General features: G+C 34.1%; 2 protein-coding genes across 4 annotated transcripts; one reads left to right on the forward strand and one right to left on the reverse strand.

Moving 5' to 3' along the window:
* Nucleotides 1–312: 312 nt before the first annotated feature.
* On the reverse strand, nt 313–7,436 carry LOC144839959 (chitinase domain-containing protein 1-like). Of its 2 annotated transcripts, XM_078695557.1 has the most exons (11): nt 7,147–7,436; nt 6,753–6,908; nt 6,317–6,446; nt 6,159–6,203; nt 5,687–5,793; nt 5,498–5,559; nt 4,985–5,173; nt 3,183–3,338; nt 2,703–2,774; nt 1,537–1,579; nt 322–1,006 (listed from the first exon to the last, which is right to left on the reverse strand). In XM_078695557.1, exons 1-11 carry the CDS (start codon nt 7,300–7,302, stop codon nt 908–910), a joined length of 1,215 nt encoding a protein of 404 aa, XP_078551683.1. In that variant the 5' UTR covers nt 7,303–7,436; the 3' UTR covers nt 322–907. The 2 variants fall into 2 exon arrangements, with proteins under 2 accessions (XP_078551684.1, XP_078551683.1); XM_078695558.1 differs by lacking the exon at nt 6,159–6,203 and having other exon boundaries at nt 313–1,006.
* A 1,005-nt stretch (nt 7,437–8,441) lies between these two features.
* Nucleotides 8,442–20,191, forward strand: LOC144839925 (uncharacterized). Of its 2 annotated transcripts, none has more exons than XM_078695505.1 (18): nt 8,442–8,509; nt 9,114–9,202; nt 9,630–9,804; nt 9,941–9,982; nt 10,295–10,462; nt 11,144–11,479; nt 11,597–11,947; nt 12,406–12,549; nt 13,235–13,570; nt 14,147–14,485; nt 14,774–14,878; nt 15,001–15,378; nt 16,727–16,831; nt 17,237–17,411; nt 17,834–18,108; nt 18,693–18,841; nt 19,507–19,666; nt 19,780–20,191. In XM_078695505.1, exons 2-18 carry the CDS (start codon nt 9,122–9,124, stop codon nt 19,794–19,796), a joined length of 3,336 nt encoding a protein of 1,111 aa, XP_078551631.1. In that variant the 5' UTR covers nt 8,442–8,509; nt 9,114–9,121; the 3' UTR covers nt 19,797–20,191. The 2 variants fall into 2 exon arrangements, with proteins under 2 accessions (XP_078551631.1, XP_078551632.1); XM_078695506.1 differs by having other exon boundaries at nt 10,298–10,462.
* The last annotated feature ends 2,207 nt before the right edge of the window (nt 20,192–22,398 follow it).

A 22,398-nucleotide genomic window follows, 5' to 3' on the forward strand; every position in this document is an offset into this window, starting at 1 on the left:
ATGCATATATACGTCCTTTAAAAAATGTAGGTAATTGGTACAGTACGCGAGTACTGATTGAGATGAAATATATATTTACTGAAAGTATAATTATATTTTAAACAACATATAATGTTATAGTACCGGTGGGTGGTGGGGATAGATAAGTCATGGTGTGAAAAAATTTATATTAACAATCATTGGTTTGGACTAAAGTGAGACGTTTCGGCCCACAAAGTGAGATGTTTCGGTCCAAAAGTGGGCCGAATCGTCCTGGATTCGTGGTTAACACCTATCCTAATTCCACCAAACCTTTCAAAGCCCATCTGTACACTTAACTTTTGTTTTTGTCTTGTTATTAAAAAAGACATTTTATTACAACTGTGCGTATTATGTCAGTTAGTACATATAGTATTATTTCTGCATATAATAAAATATACATACAGTATCAACAAAAATGTGTGTCTGTTTGTATTCGTTGGATGACTGAAATAGACGATATTTAGATACAAGCCTGTTTTCCTGTCGACGTTATTCGATGCTATCGTTAACAATAGTCAATGAGCTGAAATATGAAAACCCTCTTGAATAGGTGTTCCCAATGATATGCAATTGAGCTGCGAGTCACTATTTTAGCAGAATACAAATTGTCTATACTATCAAACTAGTTTGACAAAAAAAATATGGTAGTGATATGACATCATCGTGTCCTTATGGCCACATCACATAATGTTTGATATGTAGACATAACTTAAGTAGGTAGCCTAGACGTTCAGTTATGTTGGGTTTTTTTTTTCTTAAATGAAAATCCACTCAAAATGTTAAGTCTACATAATTTTGAGGTGGGACATTATTGGATAAGCATCTAAAAGTCCGTATTGAATAATAGCGCTGTTATTTGGTATATTTAATGAAAATCCACTTAAGTCTACAGCAAATCATAGAAATAGTCCAAGCCTTGACCAATCTCCCAGATAGAAATACCAGTGCCAAGATCTTCTGCTAACTCAAGACGCATTTTGATTGACTGTAATAAAAATTATAAAATACTTTATCCATCATGTAATTGGCGAGTTTGTGCTCGCTGTTGGATGTGAATAAAAAAAAAATAAATAAAAAAAGGAGTCAGTTCTAAATTAAAGATGTATTGTCCACCAAAAACATGAAAAATGAAGATGAATTAAATCAGACTTTGAGTAGGTTATTTTGTAGTTTTAATAAAGTTAATCACTTCTGTAGAAAAAAAAAGACAAAATAAATGGTTCAATTCAACTCAAAACCCATTGGCTGGCAGCCAATTTGGCTATTTTTTGCTTTAAATTACATTTTTTCAGGTAAATACATTTGTTTTCAATTTTTTTTTTCCAAAATGGATTACTATTATGGGCAAAATGGTAAGAATTTTAAGAATTATTTTTTCAGGGGGACAATACATCTTTAATTGAATGAACTCTGTGCAGTATGTCTCAGCAAATGTAGTGTATACATGTGAAAAATCCAGCATGTACTAGACAAGCAACAATAAAATATAAGAAATTATTGCAAAATAGATATTACCTTAAGTGTAGGAAAATACACCTGGTGGACTCTAGAATTTTCTCTAAAAATGAATGGAAACAAGTATATGTATAAAAAAAAATTAGCTTCATATTATACAAACATAACATGATTCTATAACATCCATTGGTTTCGCTATTTTTAGTGTTGAATTGATAATACATGGCTCATCGCTACATTTTATTTAAATAACTATATACATAGTTACTACAGTGGTGTACAGTTTTTGAACCTTTTTAAATTATTTTTGTACCTTTTTTACGTGAAGGTATTTTGTATGTACCATGTTTCACAGCTTTTTTTGATTTTTTATTGTACTTTTACTTTTGAGTTTAATCATTTTAATGTAAATTTTTATGTAAATATCTTGTGATTCAGCTTTAGCTGCAAAGACGATATAGAACAAACGAAAATCCTCCCTCTCCTTCATCCAGAGAGCAACATAACAGAAATGTAGTAGAAAGTTGTCTCAAAGAGTTTTCTAGAACAGCTTGTTATAAAAAAAGTTCTTCAAAATCAGTTATAGATATTTGGTAATGGAACTTCTTTTACCTAATGTTTAGCACAATGTAGGGGGCAGTAGACCCACAAAAAAGAAAATTTCATTGACAAAAAACAGAAGAAAAAACACATAAAAACCAAACTAATGAGGGTGCTTTTACAAAAAAAAATTTAAGGCGGGAAGGGCGAAAAATGTGTACAGATTTTTGCATATAGGTAACAAAGGCTATGTAGTAGAGAAAGAAGAAACAATACATGTATACATTATTGGGATGTTTTTTTTTTCATTATACTAACCAATCGGGGAAATTGTACCTTAAGCCTGGTTTCCATAAAATCGCTACACCGTTTCCATTGAAATCGCTACACGCGCAGATGTAGCCGACGCGCATCGGGGAGGTCTCCCCGATTTATCGCAGACAGATCGGCAAAGTTCAACCATGTTCAACTTTGCCGATGTTGTCTGCGATGAATCGTATACGCGTGTACCAAAAAATGTTTAGCGCTCGCGTACTAGATCCCCGATAAATTCTAGCGTTTCCATAGAATCGCTACGCTCTGTCGGGGACAGCAGTCGGCGACACGGTGTAGCGATTTTATGAAAACCAGGCTTTAGCAGGAAACAGGAGCCTGAATCAAACTATTTGCTAATATGTTTTACTTACTTGTATTCAAATACATGCTCTGCTACATCTGAAAGCCATTTCAATTTCTGTTTTTTGAGTAATTGAATATATCTTTAAAAAAAAGAAGAATTAATATTGTTTTCAAAATTTAATAGTTGAATTAAAATAGATTTTGTTATACAGAGGATTTAGTCGGTTAAAATCTGTTTCGAAGGGTTTGTTTGTTTGTTTTACTGATTTTCCACACACAAATAAATACAATAAATCACATAAATAATATAATATAGTATACGATAACTGAAATAACAAAATTAGGATAAAGTGGTGTGTGGATGGAGGCCAAAATAAGTTTGTTAAACAAACTTTAATTCATGGCCACCGGTTAAAATTAAAATTCAAATAAGTTTAAATGGGTCATTTCGGTCATTACTGGAATCGAACCCTACAAATCTTGCTGACATCTTATGACGTTGAAGCAATAACACCATAAAACAGGACTTGAACAAAGCATTTACTTACCTGTGCCCTACTACCGGTTCTGCTCCGGCTGCCGTTCCATACATGTATCCATAAAAATTAAGGCCCAGTAAAATTTTCTTGCGACGAGAATCTTTTTCTGGTGATATTGCTTGTACACACTTTTTGACCCAATCTATGGGGGAGTTTGGACCAGGTCTAATTGACGGGAAAATATAAATGAACATATTTAGTCATTCACAGTCGGACAGCTATTAAAGGGACAGAATAGGGGATACCTTCAAAATAGGGGACACCTTTAAATAGGGGTGTCTACTGAATAAGGGAACACCTTCAGAATAGGGGTGTCCCCTGAATAGGGGTGTCTACTGAATAGGGGATACCTTCAGAATAGGGGTGTCTACTGAATAGGGGATACCATCAGAATAGGAGATACCTTCAAATAGGGGTGGGGGATGAAGAAAAAGGGATTGAGAAAGGACAGTTGAAGAAAGAAATAGAAAATCGGAAAGAAAAATGTAGTGAAAATCTAATGTAATTGTCACAGTAACCTGACAAGTTTAAATCTGGCTAACTACTAATGATACAAGCATGCTATGTTGTTCTACCCCCTCCAATGAAACATAATCTTGGACTTAATGAGAGATAAAGTTATCCTATCTTGGGAGTTTTTTAACAACATGATCCAAATGTAATATCATAAACATACATTGTCCATAATCATGAATCTCGGATGATTGACGGGGACAATTTGGCAAAAATAAAGCAACCATCTGTTTATCAATTTGAAAATAACAGTATAATTAAACTAAAACCTGACAACAAAATATACTAGTGAGTCGAATATTACTAGGTGACAGAAGTCTAAACTTAATATTCCATGTCAAGGAAGGGTCAACATATTTGCATACAATAGAAAATTTGATTCTAGATTTAAAGTAGAACGCCACTTATCCGAGAGTGCATTCCTCCGCCTACTGTAAAATTCTCCTACATATGATTTCATTGGGAAAAAAATTTTTTTGGTGAAACAGGTTTTTTAAAACTACTCGTACCAAAAAATATGTACATTAAATCAAATAAATTTACAAATGCCAAATTATAACTCTTGGCTCTTGTACAAGAAGTTTTTTTGAGTAGTAGTAGTAGTAGTAGTAGTTCTCGAGAAAATTTAATTTTTGTTTACTTGTTACGTTAAGACTGCTCGCCGGCTTTTGAAAATTCTCTCATATCTTTTAACACTAGCAGGTCTGAAAATAATACTAAAAAGTGGTCCAGAATTGGGACCGTGGTTAACCACATCTGTATATTCATTTTGGTAAAGATCTTGCAATAACTTTTTGAGTAATCCTGCTAACAAACAAACAGACTGACAAACAGACAGACAGACACACGCACTTGACTACATATACCTTCTTGGCGGAGGTAAATAAGGCAGCAGGCCTTGTCTTTTAAGGCGAGTGAGTGCGATTACTCACCTAACACACTCCTAAACTGCCCTTGAGGAGTGCGATTTACCACACGCTTAAATTTGGTAAACTTCTACACACGAAAATACAAAGTGTACACCTACAGCACTCCTGAATGTATTGAGGAGTGCAATTTGTAGCACACCTATGATTTTCAAAAGACAAGGCCTGAGGCAGATATCACACATTCTTTTTAACTTGTAAACAAGAGTGAATATCTTATGCAGTCAACTATCTCAACAACAAAACTGATAATAAAAGAAAAAAAAAAACAGAATTGATCAAAACAAATCTAATTATTCTAGTGTCTTGTCTTGTTTGAGAGTCTTGTAGGTATGGTGAGTTTTGGGAAGAAAATATGAACGAATGAAATACCTTCCACCATTGGCGTAGTCGTACGTCATGAGGCTGAAACCGTCTACGACTGGTTCAAGAGCTTCAAAGTCATCCTTGCTAAACATACTGCTTCCCTGCGGCATGATAGGGGGCGGTATAACAAGGATGCATTTCAGTTGCTGCTTGTGGAATGTTTCGCATATATGCACAATTACATGTGCGAGGTCACTAAGTATGAACACAAGAATAAATACAATCAGTGATAATAATAAAGATCATAGAACAGATTGTGATGTCACAATGATAATGACATCGTGATGATGCTAATGATGATATTAATGACAAAAATTATACTAGTTATTGATTGATTATAACATTGGAGACAGTGATGTGACAAAAACAATGTGATGTTCCTATATATGGACATGATGATGTTATGTCACTACCATGTTTGGGCGTATCACTACCACCAAATTTGGGCATATCAAACTTTTTTTGTCAAACTAGTTTGATAGTGTAGACAGAGCTCTAGAGATGTTAATTTTGATTAACCTTCTTCTCTGTCCACCCAGCTGTGACCAAACTTCTAGAACGACACCATCAAACTTGTATTTCTAAAAATAGGAACGATATAGTAACTGCAAATACTGCTGTAAACATACAGAATGCTCTCTATTTGACTTGATTTTAAATTTTATTTTATCGTTAAAACTAAAGAGTATAAAAATGATATTAACAAACCTGATAAAAATCTAATATAGTTCTTGAAAGCTTCTGTATAGCATTTTCATTGCTAAAAATATATTGATAGTCTCTGCCAGCCCAGCCATCAAATAATAATCGTGGCACTATATTATAGACCAAAAAAAAAAGAAGAAGAAAACAACTGTTTGAGAAGTAGACGAACTTTGATATGAATAACACAATGTATGTTGCAGTACTGTATTTGTTTGTTTCTATTACCATAGTCAAATGCAGTATACAGAATCTCATGTGAATCACATGTGATGCCTGTATCATATCATCAACATAACCTTTTATGATACAGGCACCATATGTGAGTGATACATATGTATGTGACACTGTACTGTATTACATAATTTGACTATGATCATACTGCACATGTCATATGTGGAGTGATTATAGTTGGAATGTATTATTTGTTGCGGAGAATCATGATATTAACATCCCCTCAAAATGAATAATTACTTACTTAATTTTACTTTTCGTTGTTGTTTTTTGACATCATTCATCCAGCCTAATTTAAAAAAAAAAATAAATAAATGAAATTGATTTAATATTACTCAATTATATTATTCAATTTTGTTTATGATATACATTTTAATTTTTCAGAACATGTCTTCAACTAACCTTTATCAATGTCATGGCCACCTTCCACTCTGAAGCCACTTCCACTTCTTTTTACTTGAAGCCAGACAGGTGACACCATTGAAAATTTTCCACCAAAAAGTTTAGCAATATCATATCCATGGCTATTCCACTAAGAAATAATTGAATAATTAATGATACAAAAAATACTCCAATAAACATAACATAATGTATATGTAATTTTATGAGAAATTGCAACTGGGAAAAATATTATACAGTGGTATTTTAAATTGTAAATTATAAAAATGAACTTAATAAAACTTTTATTTATATTATTATACCAACTAAAATAAATTAAATTACAGTACTGCATAATCAAATAACAATTTTAAGTACAGTTCATTCCTCAATTGGAACACAGAGTGACTTAACACATTTAACAAATTCAATACAATTTAAAAAAAAACCATATTTTTACCGGTGTTACATAGCCCAAAATCTCACCACGAAAATTCTGCTCCTCAGTTTTGAAGCAGTAATTCTGGTGTTCCTTGATAATGGTTTTGCTTTTAGGGGTTTCTTCCACTAACCCTCTATCAATGACATTCAAGTCTGACAATTTCACTTCTGGTACCTAGAAAAAGCACACAAGAGTTTTATTTAGTTTTAATAAACGCCTAGCTAGGCCTAGCCTAGAGGATCGGAAAGATTGTATGCTTTGTTTTTGTAAACACACTTACTACCTAGGCTACTAATACTACCAGTACCACAGTTGGGCGCGCAGGGGCGTACATTAAGCATCTCCTTGGTATAAGCTATTTGGTTTTAGAACATAAAATACGTAGCGCTAGCCTAGGCCCTAGGTAGCCCACCTTGGTTTCCCCTTTTTTGTCACTTGTTTGGCTCTTCGACTTTGTTTTCTTTGGTGGCCCAGCAGCGTCAGCCACCCTCGGCACCGCAGTTAAACATAGGCTGAAAATAATACACACAGACAAAGACACGCAACAAAATGTCATCGATAAATTCATGTTGTACACTCATTTGTTATAATTAAACTCATAACAAATTAAAACTTATTTGAAAAAAGTAATATTTAAAGCCTTTTAGCGAGTTTGCTAGGTCTGGTCGTTTCATCTGATGGAGGCTGCCATTACAAAATGCCAATAAAATTAGTGAAAAGCACCCAAAGAACAAAACATATCTACAGCTGATAAACGGTCCCCAAAACATGAACAATATAATACTATTAGGCCTAGATCCAATAAATCATAGACCATTTTGTAAAAAAAATAAAAAAAAAATTATAAATCAAAATATATTATATTAAAGATGTATAATTGTCTCCAATAACATGAAAAACGAAAATTAATAAAATCAGACTTTGAAAGGTCATTTTTTAGTTTTAACAAGTTAATCAATTCTGTAGAAAAAAAACCCCAAAAAATAATGTTTTCACTTTCATAAAATGACGAAATAAAACGGTTTTAAAAATTTTACCAAAACCGAAGTGACATATATTATATACTTATATTACAGTTTTCAGGTAAATATTTTTTTCATCCAATTTTTGGTCGAGTGAATCCCTTTTATGTGACATTAAAATGGCATATTCAACAATAAAAATACACATTTTTCTTTAAGATTTAAAAAAAGAAGACATTATAATTATGTATATATATATAATTCTGTTTCAATCTACGTACCTGGTCAAGGTGAATAACTGTATAATATTCAAATGACATATTTCGACAAAATGATTATTTTATTATTTTTATTTTTTAGGGTGGGGAAATATTATATCTTTAACCGTAAAAATTTGGTCACGGAGGCTGTCACATTCGTAATTCAACCGAACAACCGAAGCAGCTGCCGAAATACTGTATTGAAAATCATCATCTGTGTGAAACAAGGTTCTATAGGAGATTATGTTATATTGTCTGGAAAAGAAGTTAGCTGGTATCAGATGTGTTCCCCTCCTAATCCGTATGTGTGATATTCGAGGGTTTGGTTGAAATAGGCCCTGTAAAAGTATGTTTAATAACTTAACGAAAGTTTATCTGAAGAATTAGGTTCGTGTCAAACAATTGTAGGCCTATATACTCTCTGGAAGACCAGCTGATCGGTTTTGGAAATGAGATTAATAACCTAAATCGCATTCTTCAGTAGTGTCATTTTCAAATTCAAGGTAGCTAGGAGAGTACTTTTGCGCTTTGCAAAAGGTAAATCCAAAACAAGGTAGGTGTGATTGCATTAGTTAAATTTTAATAATTAAATCATTAAAAATAAACTTATACATATGTTTTAACACATACAAACGAGCACATAATGTACGAATAGTTTTGTAGAGGCAGTCAAATTATTGTAATGTAACATTAACAATCCGGTTTAGTACATACTTTTCAGTTTCAAATTAAATTTCTCAGGATTTTAATGTTGGTTTTTAATGAGAGACGGCTTTACAAATGATGCCCCATGAACTTTGACTGTTGCTGATGGCAACACCCGGGGTCTTTACTCCATCAGAGTCATTTGTGGAAATGATGTAAATGCAATGCAGCGTCTGGGAATAGGTTTTTACTCGTAAAAACTGCCCATAACGAGATATTATTTGGAATAGAAGAAAAGTGGATTGAGGAAAACTTTACAAACTATAGATAACTTTGGAATTTATAAAAAATGGAAACTCCTTCCTTCATTTATTTTGCACAATGAGGCATACATACGCTGACTGATTCCAAATTGGAATTATTCCTGGGTTTTTTCTGTAGGCTTGCAATATCTGTATTTGTTTTACCTTAAATGTATGCTATTTGTACTTCACTATTTCCAAATCGTTTAGGCTTGAAAATGGCCCAAGTTGAAGGGAAAACGATCAAAGGACACATCAACCCAGTGGATTACATTAGGCAACCTGGTATCAATGAGGAGGTAAGGGTTAGACCTAACTGTATTTTGAAGTAATACATCCTTGATATTGCTCTCTCGGGTGAGGTGGCCGTTTGGGTGTGTCATCAATCGAAGCAGGAACAGTCGGTAGAAAATGAATAAATAAATAATAATATGAATTGGGAAATGAATACTGGGGAGGAGCACATATAAATCTGATCATACAACATTCGATTCAAGCTTTTTGTAAAGCTCTGTCTAGACTATAAAACTAGTGTGAGTTGCCCAAATATGGTAGTGATGTGCTTAAATATGGTAGTGATATGACATCATCATGTCCATATATGGGTACATCACATTTCTCTGACACATACAGTTTGATAGTGTAGACAGAGCTCAAGAAACTCTTAACTCGATTTTACAGTCATTAGAAATCTCAACCTCTGTCATTTAATTACATTTTAAACAGAGCAGTGATGTAATCTTTGTTAGACCCGGATACAGTATTCATTCTACATCATCGTCAGCTTCATCGGTTTCAAAAAAGTACAACAGACGAAGAAAGTTTATTTACCTTTTTGGCGGGTTTGCTGTGTCCACGTGCTGTGCTGCTGTTGCGTTTGCTGTTCTATGGATGGTTGTTGGTAAGTACTTTACTTTTTTTGTTTGTTTTTTAAGCATTATTGTTATTACTACAGTGTTGAAAAATGACTAAATACAATACATGGGCGAGTATAAACCTTACGTTGATATTTATTCTTATGTTTTCTTTTCTGTTAGTGCTCAAACAACCTGATGTTGCAACAGTTAACCTTTTAGCGGGTAAGTTATGGATGTATTGCCAACATTTGAAATCTTTTATACATATTATTCTATATTAATTAAGAAACTTGGAAGCATGATTTAATTGCATTAAAGATTTATAAAATAGAAGATAGTAAATCCATTTAATGTCCTTTGAGAAAAATTGCAACTTAGGTAGGATTCTATAATCATCGGTGTAACTAGCCACTATTTATTCTATTTCTATCAGTCGTATGATTCACCTGTATTTAATCATCATAGTCAATTTATATGACATCATCACAAGGTATATTAATTGGTAATGAACACGATAACGTTTAATTGTTTTAGCAGAACCAGGGAGCTTCGACAAATTTCATCATGAATTGGCTAGCCACAGTAGGAATAAAATGAAAGATATGACGTGTATCGATGCATTCTCCCATCGTGCAAGTGCTCGAGCTAAGTACGCAGCTGTCCAGAACTTCAATGAACAAGTTGAAAAGAAGCTAACACCAGGTTAGATGAAATATTGATTAAAATGGAGGACTTCTCGTGTGTGACACGTTTAGGCCATTAGTTTGAACACATTTTGGATATAAAGTAGTATAACGTATACATCGGTTGCTATACATTTACACGAGAATATTCATAGGTCAGTTGTAACTTACTTAAATATACTATAGTGTTTATCTTGATCAAAACCATTCCTCTCATAGGTCACTTGTAACTTACTTAAATATAATATAGTGTTTATCTTGATCAAAACCATTCCTTCCTCCATTGTTTTCGTTCTTGGCCATGTTTGCCATCAGTGTAAGATATTGCAGTTTTTCGGAATGTTAGTACTACACGAGGCTTGTTCTTATTAAGATATTTTTAGCCTATGCCTGTCTTGTAATAGATTGTTATTCGTGAAATTATGTTCAACTGATGTTAACCATGTGACTGGGCCTCCTATATTTGTATTCATTAATTTATTTTGTTTTTACCTGAATGCGTTTGTTGGAAATTGTGTTTTCGTAAATGATGTGATGTTGACAATTTGGTGTATAATTATTATTTCTACAAGTCAGCTTTTTGGGCTGCAATATTAATAATATTTGTTTTAATTTAATTATGATATGTTAAATGAAATATACTGAAATATTTTAAACTATATAGTCAATAACTAACTAACTTGTTTTTATGTATGTACAGTGTGCTGTGTGGATATTCCAAAAGACAGGTGTGACGGCATCCTGCCTTACGTAAAAACGTTCTTTCCAAATAAGGTAGTAAGTTCTCTTGAAAGTGCCACAACGTATCTGAAGAGTGTTGAGAACTTTATGGACTGTGATAAACATGCCCTTTACGTATTTTGTGCAATGGTGTACCCACCGTGCATTAAAGACACTCGGCAAGTCATGCCCTGTAAAACAGTATGTGAGGGCGTGTTAAACGGTTGCCAGAATGTTAATTCAAGTATTTCTATTGATTCCAAACTGTCATGTGATCATTACCCAGTCGGAGAAGATGACGAAATAGTTTGTCGAAGTAAGTAACATATCACAACGATTGTCTTTACTACTACTAATTCTGCCACAACTGTTTCTAAGTATACTAAATAAACCGTAAGTAACATTGTATTTGACGATATATATATCGTTCTAGGTACTTCATATGCAATTAATTTGGATGTTAGTGAAGAATTTGAGTTTTCATCTCCAAACTACCCCAATGCGTTTCCAGAAAATTCAAGCGTTGTTTGGTCGATTACATCGCCAGAACACACCAGAATTCAGATTGAAATTACAGATGTAAATATCGAGAAGGCACTGAATCAGGAGCTTACAATAAAATTTGGCCAGAATCCATATGGCAGTACCTTATACAGACAGCGCATTACGAAAGAACGAGTGGTGCTTACGCATATCAATTTTGCTTCAGTTACGTTCCAAAGTAAAGAAATAACCAATGGTTACTCTGGATTTACAGCGAAGGCCACCGTAGTACACGCAAAAGGTAACTAGGGAAGAATGAATTACAAAACTAATTGTATTAAATGGAACATCATCATCATCATCACTATCACAACATTATCATACATCGTCACTGACGTCATTCAGATATTTTACGACGACCAGGATAAGTAATTACGTCATTATAGTTTCGGAACAATTTTTGTTGCTTGCTGTTCATGTGATTTCCGCAATTGATATCATCTCATTTGTATAACATGCTCTGATCGTCACAAACCATGTACGTATCCTCGTATATGAACGCCATCATCGTAATCAATATTCAATTCTTAAGCCCTGTCTACACTATCAAACTAGTTTGACAAAAAAATGTGATGTGCCCATTTGGACAAGATGATGTCATATCACTACCACATTTGGGCATATCAGCACCATATTTGGCCACATCACACTTTTTTTGTCAAACTAGTTTACTCTATCATGATTTCAATCCTTATTTAGACACATTGATATGTGAGACTAGTGCAAAGCCTATACAAGAAGAAGACCTGTGTGATGGCGTCTACGACTGCGTTGAATGTGACGGAGAAGCTGAGTGCACAGTCTGTACTGGAGTCACCGAATGTTTTGATGAAGCCAAATGCCGTAAGTGTCTAAAGCACTCTCACTCACGCTTAAGTTTTGTTCACACCAGAGACGCAACGCAAGGACGTAGAAGCTGACCAATGACAAGCAACTGTTCGAATAATCCATCGCTTGTGATTGGTCGAATCACTTACGTTGCGTTACGTTCCTGTGTTGCGTCTCTAGTGGAAACCAAGCATTACCTTTGATAGCGTAGCTGCAGTTTTTGTCTGCTTTTCATTCCATCAACAGATATAATGTAAGATTAATTTGCTGCTGTAGGCCTACATTACAGATTTACAAACAATAATACAAGCATTTCTGGAGACATTAGCATACGTCATTCTTAAGCTATGTCTACACTATCACAACTAATGACAAACACATGTGATGTGCCTGGACATGATGGTGTCATATCACTACCATATTTTAGCATATCTCTGCCATATTTGGGTACATATTACACTATTTTTGTCAAACTAGTTTGATAGTGTAGACAGAGCTTAAATGGTATCTCGCTTTCATTCATGCAGATCTAGATCCTTCAGTTAGCAAGAAAAATAGCTATTTACCCGAGTAAATTGGGTTCATCATAGAACCATGAATCGCTTAGTGGATAGGTTACCAACTGAACTGGTAAACTAAGCACATGTCTCTCGGTAATCTCGTTATATTATTACCTTCACCTGTTTACCATTTTTTCCAGGACCTTCGTGCGGATACCACATCCTTATGGCTACAGAAAAAGCTAGTGAGGTGCTATCATCTCCGCCATATTCTGGACATTATGAAGACTGTATAATCAGTTTCGAAACACCCAAAAGGTTTAGACTCAGAGTCGAATTCCTTGATCACACTGGACTTGTCAGCGGCTGTAACTTCAAATACGGTTATGGTCAAAATCCGTTCAACAAAGATAGCGAATATAACGGTGTTCCTGAGATATCAAAACCGATAGATTTTCCTAATGAACAAGGATGGATTTGGCTTGCGTCGAGCTCACCAAATACTACCTTCACAATCCAGCTCAGTGCTTTTTCAGGTAAGGTATACAAAGGTATAATTCATCACATTTTGTGTTGTTAAATTTGTAAATTATTTTTAGTGTATTCTAACATATTTTTATAATGATCTCTTAGATTGTAAGTTGCGCTTTTTGTAATTTTATTCTTGTGTATTTTAACATATTTTATTGATATTTGTCTACCACGACAAAACGAATGTCCCAGCAGTGTGGTATAATAAAGTGTTATTGAATCGATAAGATTTCCTATAGGTTCTAATAAAAGATACATGTAGGCATAATAAAAGCAAAGTAATGACGTAACGTAAAACGCGTAAGTGATTTGACCAATCACAAGCAATTGATTATTTGAACAGTCGCTTGTCATTGGTCAACTCGCTTGCTTTGCGTCTACGTCTTTGCGTTGCGTCCAGTGGGATCCAAGCTTAATGAAGTAGGACTAAACCTGTTGAGTAATACTCTCAACTGTTAATGAACGCAGTACACTCTGCGAAAAAGAGTAGGGGGGTCATCCCCCGATGAACTAGCAACACCAACAATAACAACAACAATTTAATATGGTTTTGTTCATCTTGAATTGTGTTGTGTTTTCAGATGATCTAGTCATAAACGTAGGCGCCGACGAGACATTCACCTTAAATACAACAAGCATGTCCACAGAAGTTGCCAACGCACTTGAACGAGGTTCTATAACGTTCAAAGCCCCGCCTGGATACCACTTTAACTTTAGTTGCATCGAAGACATCTTTGACATTCGACTAAACAACATGTTTGTCGGCATTGGAAATGAGCCTATGGTGAATAACGCTTATGCTTTATACGGGTATTTCGATGATGTTCTTGAGTTCTTTACCGATGCAATGTGGATAAAGATGTATGGAAAAGGACCGTATGTGCTTGGCTTCTTGGTGTCAGCAGTGCCGTCAGTAAGAGGTAACAGGATTTTAGTACCAGGGCCAGGCTGTGAATGTGCCACTTGGTAAAACGAATCCTCTTGTTTACTGCAAAACCATAACCCCAGATAAACGGATCGGTGTTGTTGTATTCTACTATTATATTTATACTTACAACTTATTATTTGAAGTTACATTTATGCGGTCTGGGGACAAAAAAATCTAAATTGTTAAGTCATCCAGTAGGCATATGTATAATCAGAAATTAAGTTATGTGGTCGTTTATTTTGCATAATGTTTAAGAGTTAGGTTGCTTTGTTAATTCCAGGTGAACGACACAGTGTTCTTGTAGACGAAACTGCAATCATATTGTTCCCTCATCCAAAACTGCACTCTCCAGAAGATTGTGTTGAAAATGGGGTTGTTGAAATCGGTAAAAAAAAATATTTATCTTAATATTAAAATACAAGTATGATCAACAAACACAAAATTCATGTAATTGGAAGACTGTAACTTATGTAGAGAATACAGTGAAACCGCTATAACTTTTTTCAGATAAGGAAATGAATGACGTTATGACAACCACGGACATTGTTGAGAATGGTAACGAAGAAATGGCAGACGATGACGAAGCTGGACCCAATGTCATCTCGCATACATGGATAGTGACATCTGTACGTCACTCAGCTATTGGTGTAAAATTCCTCTATTTTAACTCGTCCTCTACAAAATTTAACTTCATCACAATTGGGCATGGACTTAACCCAGACGACTCGTCAACAATTCTGTTTAGTGAGGTAGTGACAAATTTCAAGCAGAAGGTACCAGACGATTTTATAGTGAAATATTCCACGTTCTGGGTTCGACACACATCGTTTAGTGACGTGACTGATACTATGCTCTCTGTGGAATTAAATGGAGTCGCAAATATTGGTATGAATACATAATTTTCTGATGAACAATTGATGATGTCAATTCCATAAATAAGAACTATTGTAGGCCTAGATGTATTTATGTGTATGTTATGTGTATGTTATGTGTATGTTATGTGTATGTTATGTGTATGTTATGTGTATGTTATGTGTATGTTATGTGTATGTTATGTGTATGTTATGTGTATGTTATGTGTATGTTATGTGTATGTTATGTGTATGTTATGTGTATGTTATGTGTATGTTATGTGTATGTTATGTGTATGTTATGTGTATGTTATGTGTATGTTATGTGTATGTTATGTGTATGTTATGTGTATGTTATGTGTATGTTATGTGTATGTTATGTGTATGTTATGTGTATGTTATGTGTATGTTATGTGTATGTTATGTGTATGTTATGTTATGTGTATGTTATGTGTATGTTATGTGTATGTTATGTGTATGTTATGTGTATGTTATGTGTATGTTATGTGTATGTTATGTGTATGTTATGTGTATGTTATGTGTATGTTATGTTATGTGTATGTTATGTGTATGTTTTAATTAATTTTAGACAAACTATAGTATCTATGCTCGACACGGGATAAAATGTGTTGCGTAGTGAGAAAGGTGTAACAGTTGGTCTTTACATGCACTTAAACATAGATACTCGAGTGTGTGTATTTCGAGTGACATTCGTGGGCTATTCTTGACTACTTTTTGGACCTTACAAATGTGCGCGAAAACCGGTAACGGTAAAGAATGTTTTAACACTTGTGCTTTTTATAAAATAATAATAATAATTTATTTGGTGTTTACACTTTTGCAACCGAGGTACTCAGTAAGAACGGACAACAAAATAATTGTACAAAAAAAAAACATGATATAGTAAACAAAAATAAAAAGTTGATGTAGGTCAACACATGGTTTCTAGGGATCATGTCAAAACAATTCGACTATAGTAACTGCAATGCCATTGATAATTAAGGTAAAGGTAAACAATGTAGACCTAACACTATAATGCGATAGGTATCAATCATTTGGTTAATTGATATTTTCATTTCATTTATTTATTTCACTTTACAAATATATAAATATAAAGTGGAGGAGCCTAAAAGAAAGCAAAGCTTGTGGTGAATAGGCTCCTCAAACAAAAAAAATAAAATATAAATAATATAACACAATTAGAAACTCCAAAAAAACAACAATTTAACTAATATCTTTTCTCTAACACATAAGTTTAACATGTTTAAAACTAAAAAAAAAACAAGTAAAAAATAGATTATATAAATTATTTAAGAAATATCCAAATATATCAATAATAAAAGAATTATCGTTTCGTTAATAGTATGCATATTTTGTTCTAGATGATCTGGTGTGCCCCTTGAAATTCGGCGTAACCAAAGAGGATATTTGTGATGACGAATATGACTGTCCAGATTTCAGTGATGAGGCTAACTGTGAAGACAATTGTTAGTTGGTTTTACACCATTCTGCAGCTGTCACTGGATACTATCTAATTGACTATCTAAAGTCAGTTAGATACAAGTCCAAGTGTATCAAATCCGTTTAATACATGTTATCTAACCGACTTTCGATAGTCAGTTAGATAGTATCCAGTTAGTGATAGCTACAGGAACGGATGTGGCTTGTGTGTTTACATTTACCTCATTTAATATTATTACGCGTGTGCACTCTTTGTTACGCACGTTGAAATAAAACGAGTACAACTGGATACCATCAACAGTTGCTGTATTACAATACCACTAAAACCATAAGGCTTAACAAGTCATACAATTTGACTTCATATTATCTCCGATACATGACTTAACTTTCCCGAATTAATTTACATCGGACATACAATTTTATTTCTCTAGTTGAATGCGGAAAAAGACCTTTGTATCAGAATCGACAGAAGCGAGTAATAGGTGGGAACGAGGCTAAGCTCGGGCAGTACCCATGGCATGGACTGGTGATGGTAGGCGGGTATTCCCACTGTGGCTCCACATTGCTGACAAATGAGTTTGCTATAACAGCTTCTCATTGTCTTATGTATGTATGATTAAATTACAGCATAGCACACTAACTATATGCTATTACTACTATACAAAACTAACTATAGGACTACTAAATAACAGTACAATAATACGATAATTGATATAGATAAAAAAAATTGAGGCATTATACAGGACTTTTAAAATGTTATAGAATTGTAAATTCATTTAAAAAAATAATTTTATTAGAAATAGTTACCCGGTTACCGGTTTTAGGTCATTAAAATTCGGTAACATTTCTATATAATTATAGTATTATAAAAAATTCATCTAAAGCGGCGGGTGGCTTATTGCACGACATTTACCGCTGACGCGTTAAGGTGTTCACAGATGTCGTCATATATCTCTACCATATTTAGACACATTTTTGGATAGTGTAGACAGAACTTTAAATACCCTTTTTTCTCTTTGAATACTTAGACAAAATACAAACAGTGTAACGAAATTGGAGATACTGTTCGCCAGTATATCCAATAAAGTGTTTTCAGAGAAGCATCTGGTCGTGGAAGTATCTGTACTCTTTTTATTTCCACAAGACGACAGTCTGGCAAATCCATTGGACCATGATATTGCTCTCATCAAGTTGAAAAAACCGATTCCTTTTACTAATTATGTTCGACCCGCTTGCCTCCTTATTAATGAGACGCAGTTTCAGCCTGGTCATACGTGTTACATATCTGGCTTTGGTAGACAAGGTTCGTAGGCGTACTAAGTTTTAGCGCAAATAGCGTGACGCATGATGCGAAGGAAATAAGGGCACACGTCACGTACGCACCCACACCACAGAGCCATATATTATTACATTGCTCTGACCAAGGCAACCTAAAGCCTGGTTCCCACTAGCGACGCAACGTAACGCAATCTACGCAACGAAAGAAAATGCCCTTTCGATAATTGTGTTTGACCCCGCCTTTGAAATCAAACCTGCGATGTGTTCAGCACTTTGTGTCAATACGTCGTAGCGTTGCGTTACGTTGCGTCTATAGTGGGAACCACGCATAACACAAGGATGCTGAGCTCCGGAGATCAAAGAGTATATCTCTGGCTGCACAAATGTGTTCTTTATGATTTTTTGTAATAACACTTTATTTAATTACATAGGCCTACACTTGTATTAAGTTATTCAGACTTGCCCCAAGTCTGTTGTTATTGTATATCTTATGTTAGACCACCAGTCGACGTTTCGATTAGTATGAAACGCCATATCTTTTTACTAATATTAAGTCAAAACTCTATGAACCTATTATAGACTATACAAGTTATTATGCATCTTTTTCAGTTATATATCAACTAGCAGATACATTGCATGGCGTGTCAATGACTTTATATAGCAATGAAAAATGCATGGATTTCCAGTCTAGCATGTTTCAAATCACGGATAACATAGTGTGTGCAGGCGAACGAGATGGTGGTCACGGAACGTGTTACGTACGTATACATGGTTAGGCCTAGCTAGCTTAGTTCCCACTAGAGACGCAAAGCAAGAATTAACGCAAGGGAGTTGACGAATCACAAGCGACAGTTCGGATAATCCATCGCGTGTGATTGGTCAAATCATCTTGTTACACTTACATTCTTACGTTGTGTTTCTATAGGATTGATTAAGCATTAATTATTATTGTGCGTATCGTTAATGTTAAGGATTATCTTTTCACGGATCACCTAACTTTATGGTCAAATCAGATAATACGATCATTTTTAACCTTTGACACATTGTTGCGATGTGATTGGGCATCTGTTTCTGCATTCATGTTTCCATCTACCGAATCCTTCTCTACGCATGCGTATAAGCTGACGCTTTCGATTCGCGTGAATAAGTTCGCCTTGTGGAAAATCGGCTTTACTAAAATCCTCCTGTTGTACTGTAATGTAGAACACCACAAGTGTTCTTGCTTGCTCCAAGTCTGTATTCATTGTCTCTTTTTTTTATTTATTTCGATTTTTGTCTGAAAATATCCAAACTCAAGTAGTATACGTATGAAACGCCATATGTGCCAAAATATTTATCTTTTTAATAATATTAAAACAAAACACCGTCTGGAACCCAGACTAACCACAAATACTAGTTCATATAAAATCTAAATCATTTACAGGGTGACAGTGGAGGACCTCTTGTCTGCCCTGATGACGATAATACTTTTTATCTGAGGGGCCTCACGAGCTTTGGATACACATGCGCAAACATGTACAGGCCTGGGGGATTCACGAGGATTGGCCGATATTCAGAATTCATTGATATGGTTATGGATTCAGGTACACTTTTGTCATTGTCAATTATTACTATGTCACAAAAAATACAGACTTAAGTCTTTTCGACATATATCTACTTAGAGACATTGGCTAACCTTCTTCTTTTCTTCTTTCAGTGAAAACTCACCACTAAAGTGTACTCTGGATATTGTATTACGTATGGTGTGCAAATGTATAGCAGTATGGAAAATAGAGGGATATAACAATTCGTTTTTACTAGAATAATACTGTAATAAGTAAATGAATTCGACTGATAATTACTGAAAGGATAAACAATAGAACGATATAATGTACAGAAGTCAGTATAAAGCTCTGTCTACACTATTAATAAGTTTCACAAAAAGGATGCGATGTTCCCAAATATGATAGCGATATAGCCAAATATGGTAGCGATATGACATCATCATGTCCATTTTATATGTCAAGTTTGATCAGGGAGTTGTACAACTTCCTTGTTTGATAGTGTAGACAGTGCTTTTGTGACTTAATGTGATAAGAAAAATAAAATATTCTACAAAAATAATAGTGGATTTTTATGAATATTCTGTTTTTTCGTTGCAAGCAGTTGTACTTCATATGCCTAAATATATATATATTATAATCCTCGCACAAATCTGATAAACTATTATCTATTGATAATTTATTGGCACTGCACTTTTTTTTTATCAGTAGCACATTTCAACTTGTGAAGGTGCGTCCAAAGAAACAAAATATAAAAACAAAGACAAATACAAAAATGAGAATATACATTTACTATTGTTGATGGCGCTCTTGACCAAAGAAGATCAGAGCCATATATATATATATATGGCTCTGAAGAAGATATGTGTGAACATTCTGTAAAGAGAAGAATTTTGAATCTAAATTTATAATTGCGCCAAAAGACGATAGCAATGGAATCAGAAAGACAGACCGCCGACTTACAAACAACGGTTGCAATAGGAAACAATTTCTATATTATGTGACTAAAAATGCATAATATCGTCTACATTTTACAAAAGATCATTACAATCGATTCACAGGCTTTCTAACCGATTACAACTGTTTAAGACTCACTATAACGGCCGATTTACACAGCAAACGGTAACGGTAAGCGGAAACCGCGTAGCTTGTCCCACACGTAGAATATGTATCTATCCTGGACGGGAACCGCCCGTCCGCTCCGCAGTGTGTGTAAATGATCATACGGAATAAGATTCTATATTTTTATTACTGTTAACGCTCGGTTGTGTAAATTGGCCTTACAGCGAACCTATTACGTTATTGATATACGTTGTCAATCCGTTTACTATTTAATTACTCTACAGTATATAAAACCTATTTTATATACAAATGATGATATTAAAAAGGTAATGTGTACAATAATTATGTATAATAATATTATAATATAAACATCCAATTCCTAACTACCACAATTCCAATACACAAAATGATTGTTAAACAAGCGGATTGGAAGTAACGAATATAATCGATATAACAGTTATATCAGGGAAGAGTTAAATTTGTAATTTAACTCTTCCCTGGATATATGCACGTTTGATTGCGTAAATATTACAGATATTGCTATTACTATCACTTCGTAAACAATTAATTGATTTCAAATGCATAAGGAATAAAAAGATACAAATGTTACCTCTTCCCGATTCAGCTTTCATAGATAGTTAATAGCCAGGGAAGATGGACACTTCCTACACAGCAAGACTTACTTTAAAAGACTTACGATAGTCCGTTAGGCTCTATCAAAATGACAGCCGCATAATCAGGTGCTGCTACATACTGTACATAAGCTTGATAAGAGAAATTCTAGTTTCTAACATACAGTATTTGTTTTCTAAATTATGGGCGCAATCGGTTTGTACAATATGAATCAGAGTTGCGTTAATTCTGTGCAACCAATAAGTAAATATTAATAGAAAAGTGTCACGTTACTATTTATTTCTTCCCGAATAAAATGTTAAAAAGAGAATGTGCGCAGAGAGAAAGTAAAGCGTCTTAAAAGGCTATACAACGCTTACCGTCTCAGCGTGAACCCTGCCATAACAGTGTGCTGTTGCTTCAATTTTTTTAAAGACTTTGAAATCATCAACCTTGCTAAGCGCTAGGCCTATATTTTATTTAGTTTCTAACCATTTGTTTAAAACGAAGTGTGCTAAACAACATGTCCGTTAACTTTTTGTCTAATTATAGTGCCATTAACAAATAAATAATAAATTAATATAATATTGATAACTCTTCTTTAGAGAATAACCAAAACAAAATGTTGAGATATTTAGTTAGAAGGCTCCAACAACAAATATACATTTTTAGAACTAGTATTTTTTTTGTTTTAAGAGATAACAGATGATTAGAAATATTAAACTCATTCAAAAAAATTATAAACATTTTGTTTTTAAATCTGAGAAATTAAATCTGTAAATTTAGCTTAAAATAGAAATGTTATGAAATACCCCACGCCGGTGGTGTATTAAAGGGATTTTGACAAATGACATGGAGTGTATCACTTTGTTGTGAGTTTTACATCTATTTCGCATTTTAAACAGCATGTCTATTTAAAAAACAGACTTTATTCCCTTGGTTGTGATTCAACATCAAATTAGATCAAAAAGGTTAGATGAAACATGCAATAACATGTCTTGAACTTATCGACTTACCGTCACGGCAGGCCGGCATACAGAAATAAGTATTGGCAAAGGTCAAAGGTCAAGACATAAAAAGACCAAAAATGGTTTATTTTC

Source organism: Antedon bifida, chromosome 4 (genome assembly GCF_963402885.1).
Source record: "Antedon bifida chromosome 4, ecAntBifi1.1, whole genome shotgun sequence".
NCBI classification, from domain to species: Eukaryota; Metazoa; Echinodermata; class Crinoidea; order Comatulida; family Antedonidae; genus Antedon; species Antedon bifida.

Coding starts and splice junctions, on each gene's coding strand:
- LOC144839959 (XM_078695557.1), bottom strand. CDS start 7,302: ATGAATTTATCGATGACATTTTGTTGCGTGTCTTTGTCTGTGTGTATT. Junction 3,339..4,984: donor GACTACGCCAATGGTGGAAG/GTATTTCATTCG, acceptor CCCGTCAATTAG/ACCTGGTCCAAACTCCCCCA. Junction 1,007..1,536: donor TGTATTTTCCTACACTTAAG/GTAATATCTATT, acceptor TTTTTATTACAG/TCAATCAAAATGCGTCTTGA.
- LOC144839925 (XM_078695505.1), top strand. CDS start 9,122: ATGGCCCAAGTTGAAGGGAAAACGATCAAAGGACACATCAACCCAGTG. Junction 16,832..17,236: donor GGCTAACTGTGAAGACAATT/GTTAGTTGGTTT, acceptor TTATTTCTCTAG/TTGAATGCGGAAAAAGACCT. Junction 18,109..18,692: donor ATCTGGCTTTGGTAGACAAG/GTTCGTAGGCGT, acceptor CATCTTTTTCAG/TTATATATCAACTAGCAGAT.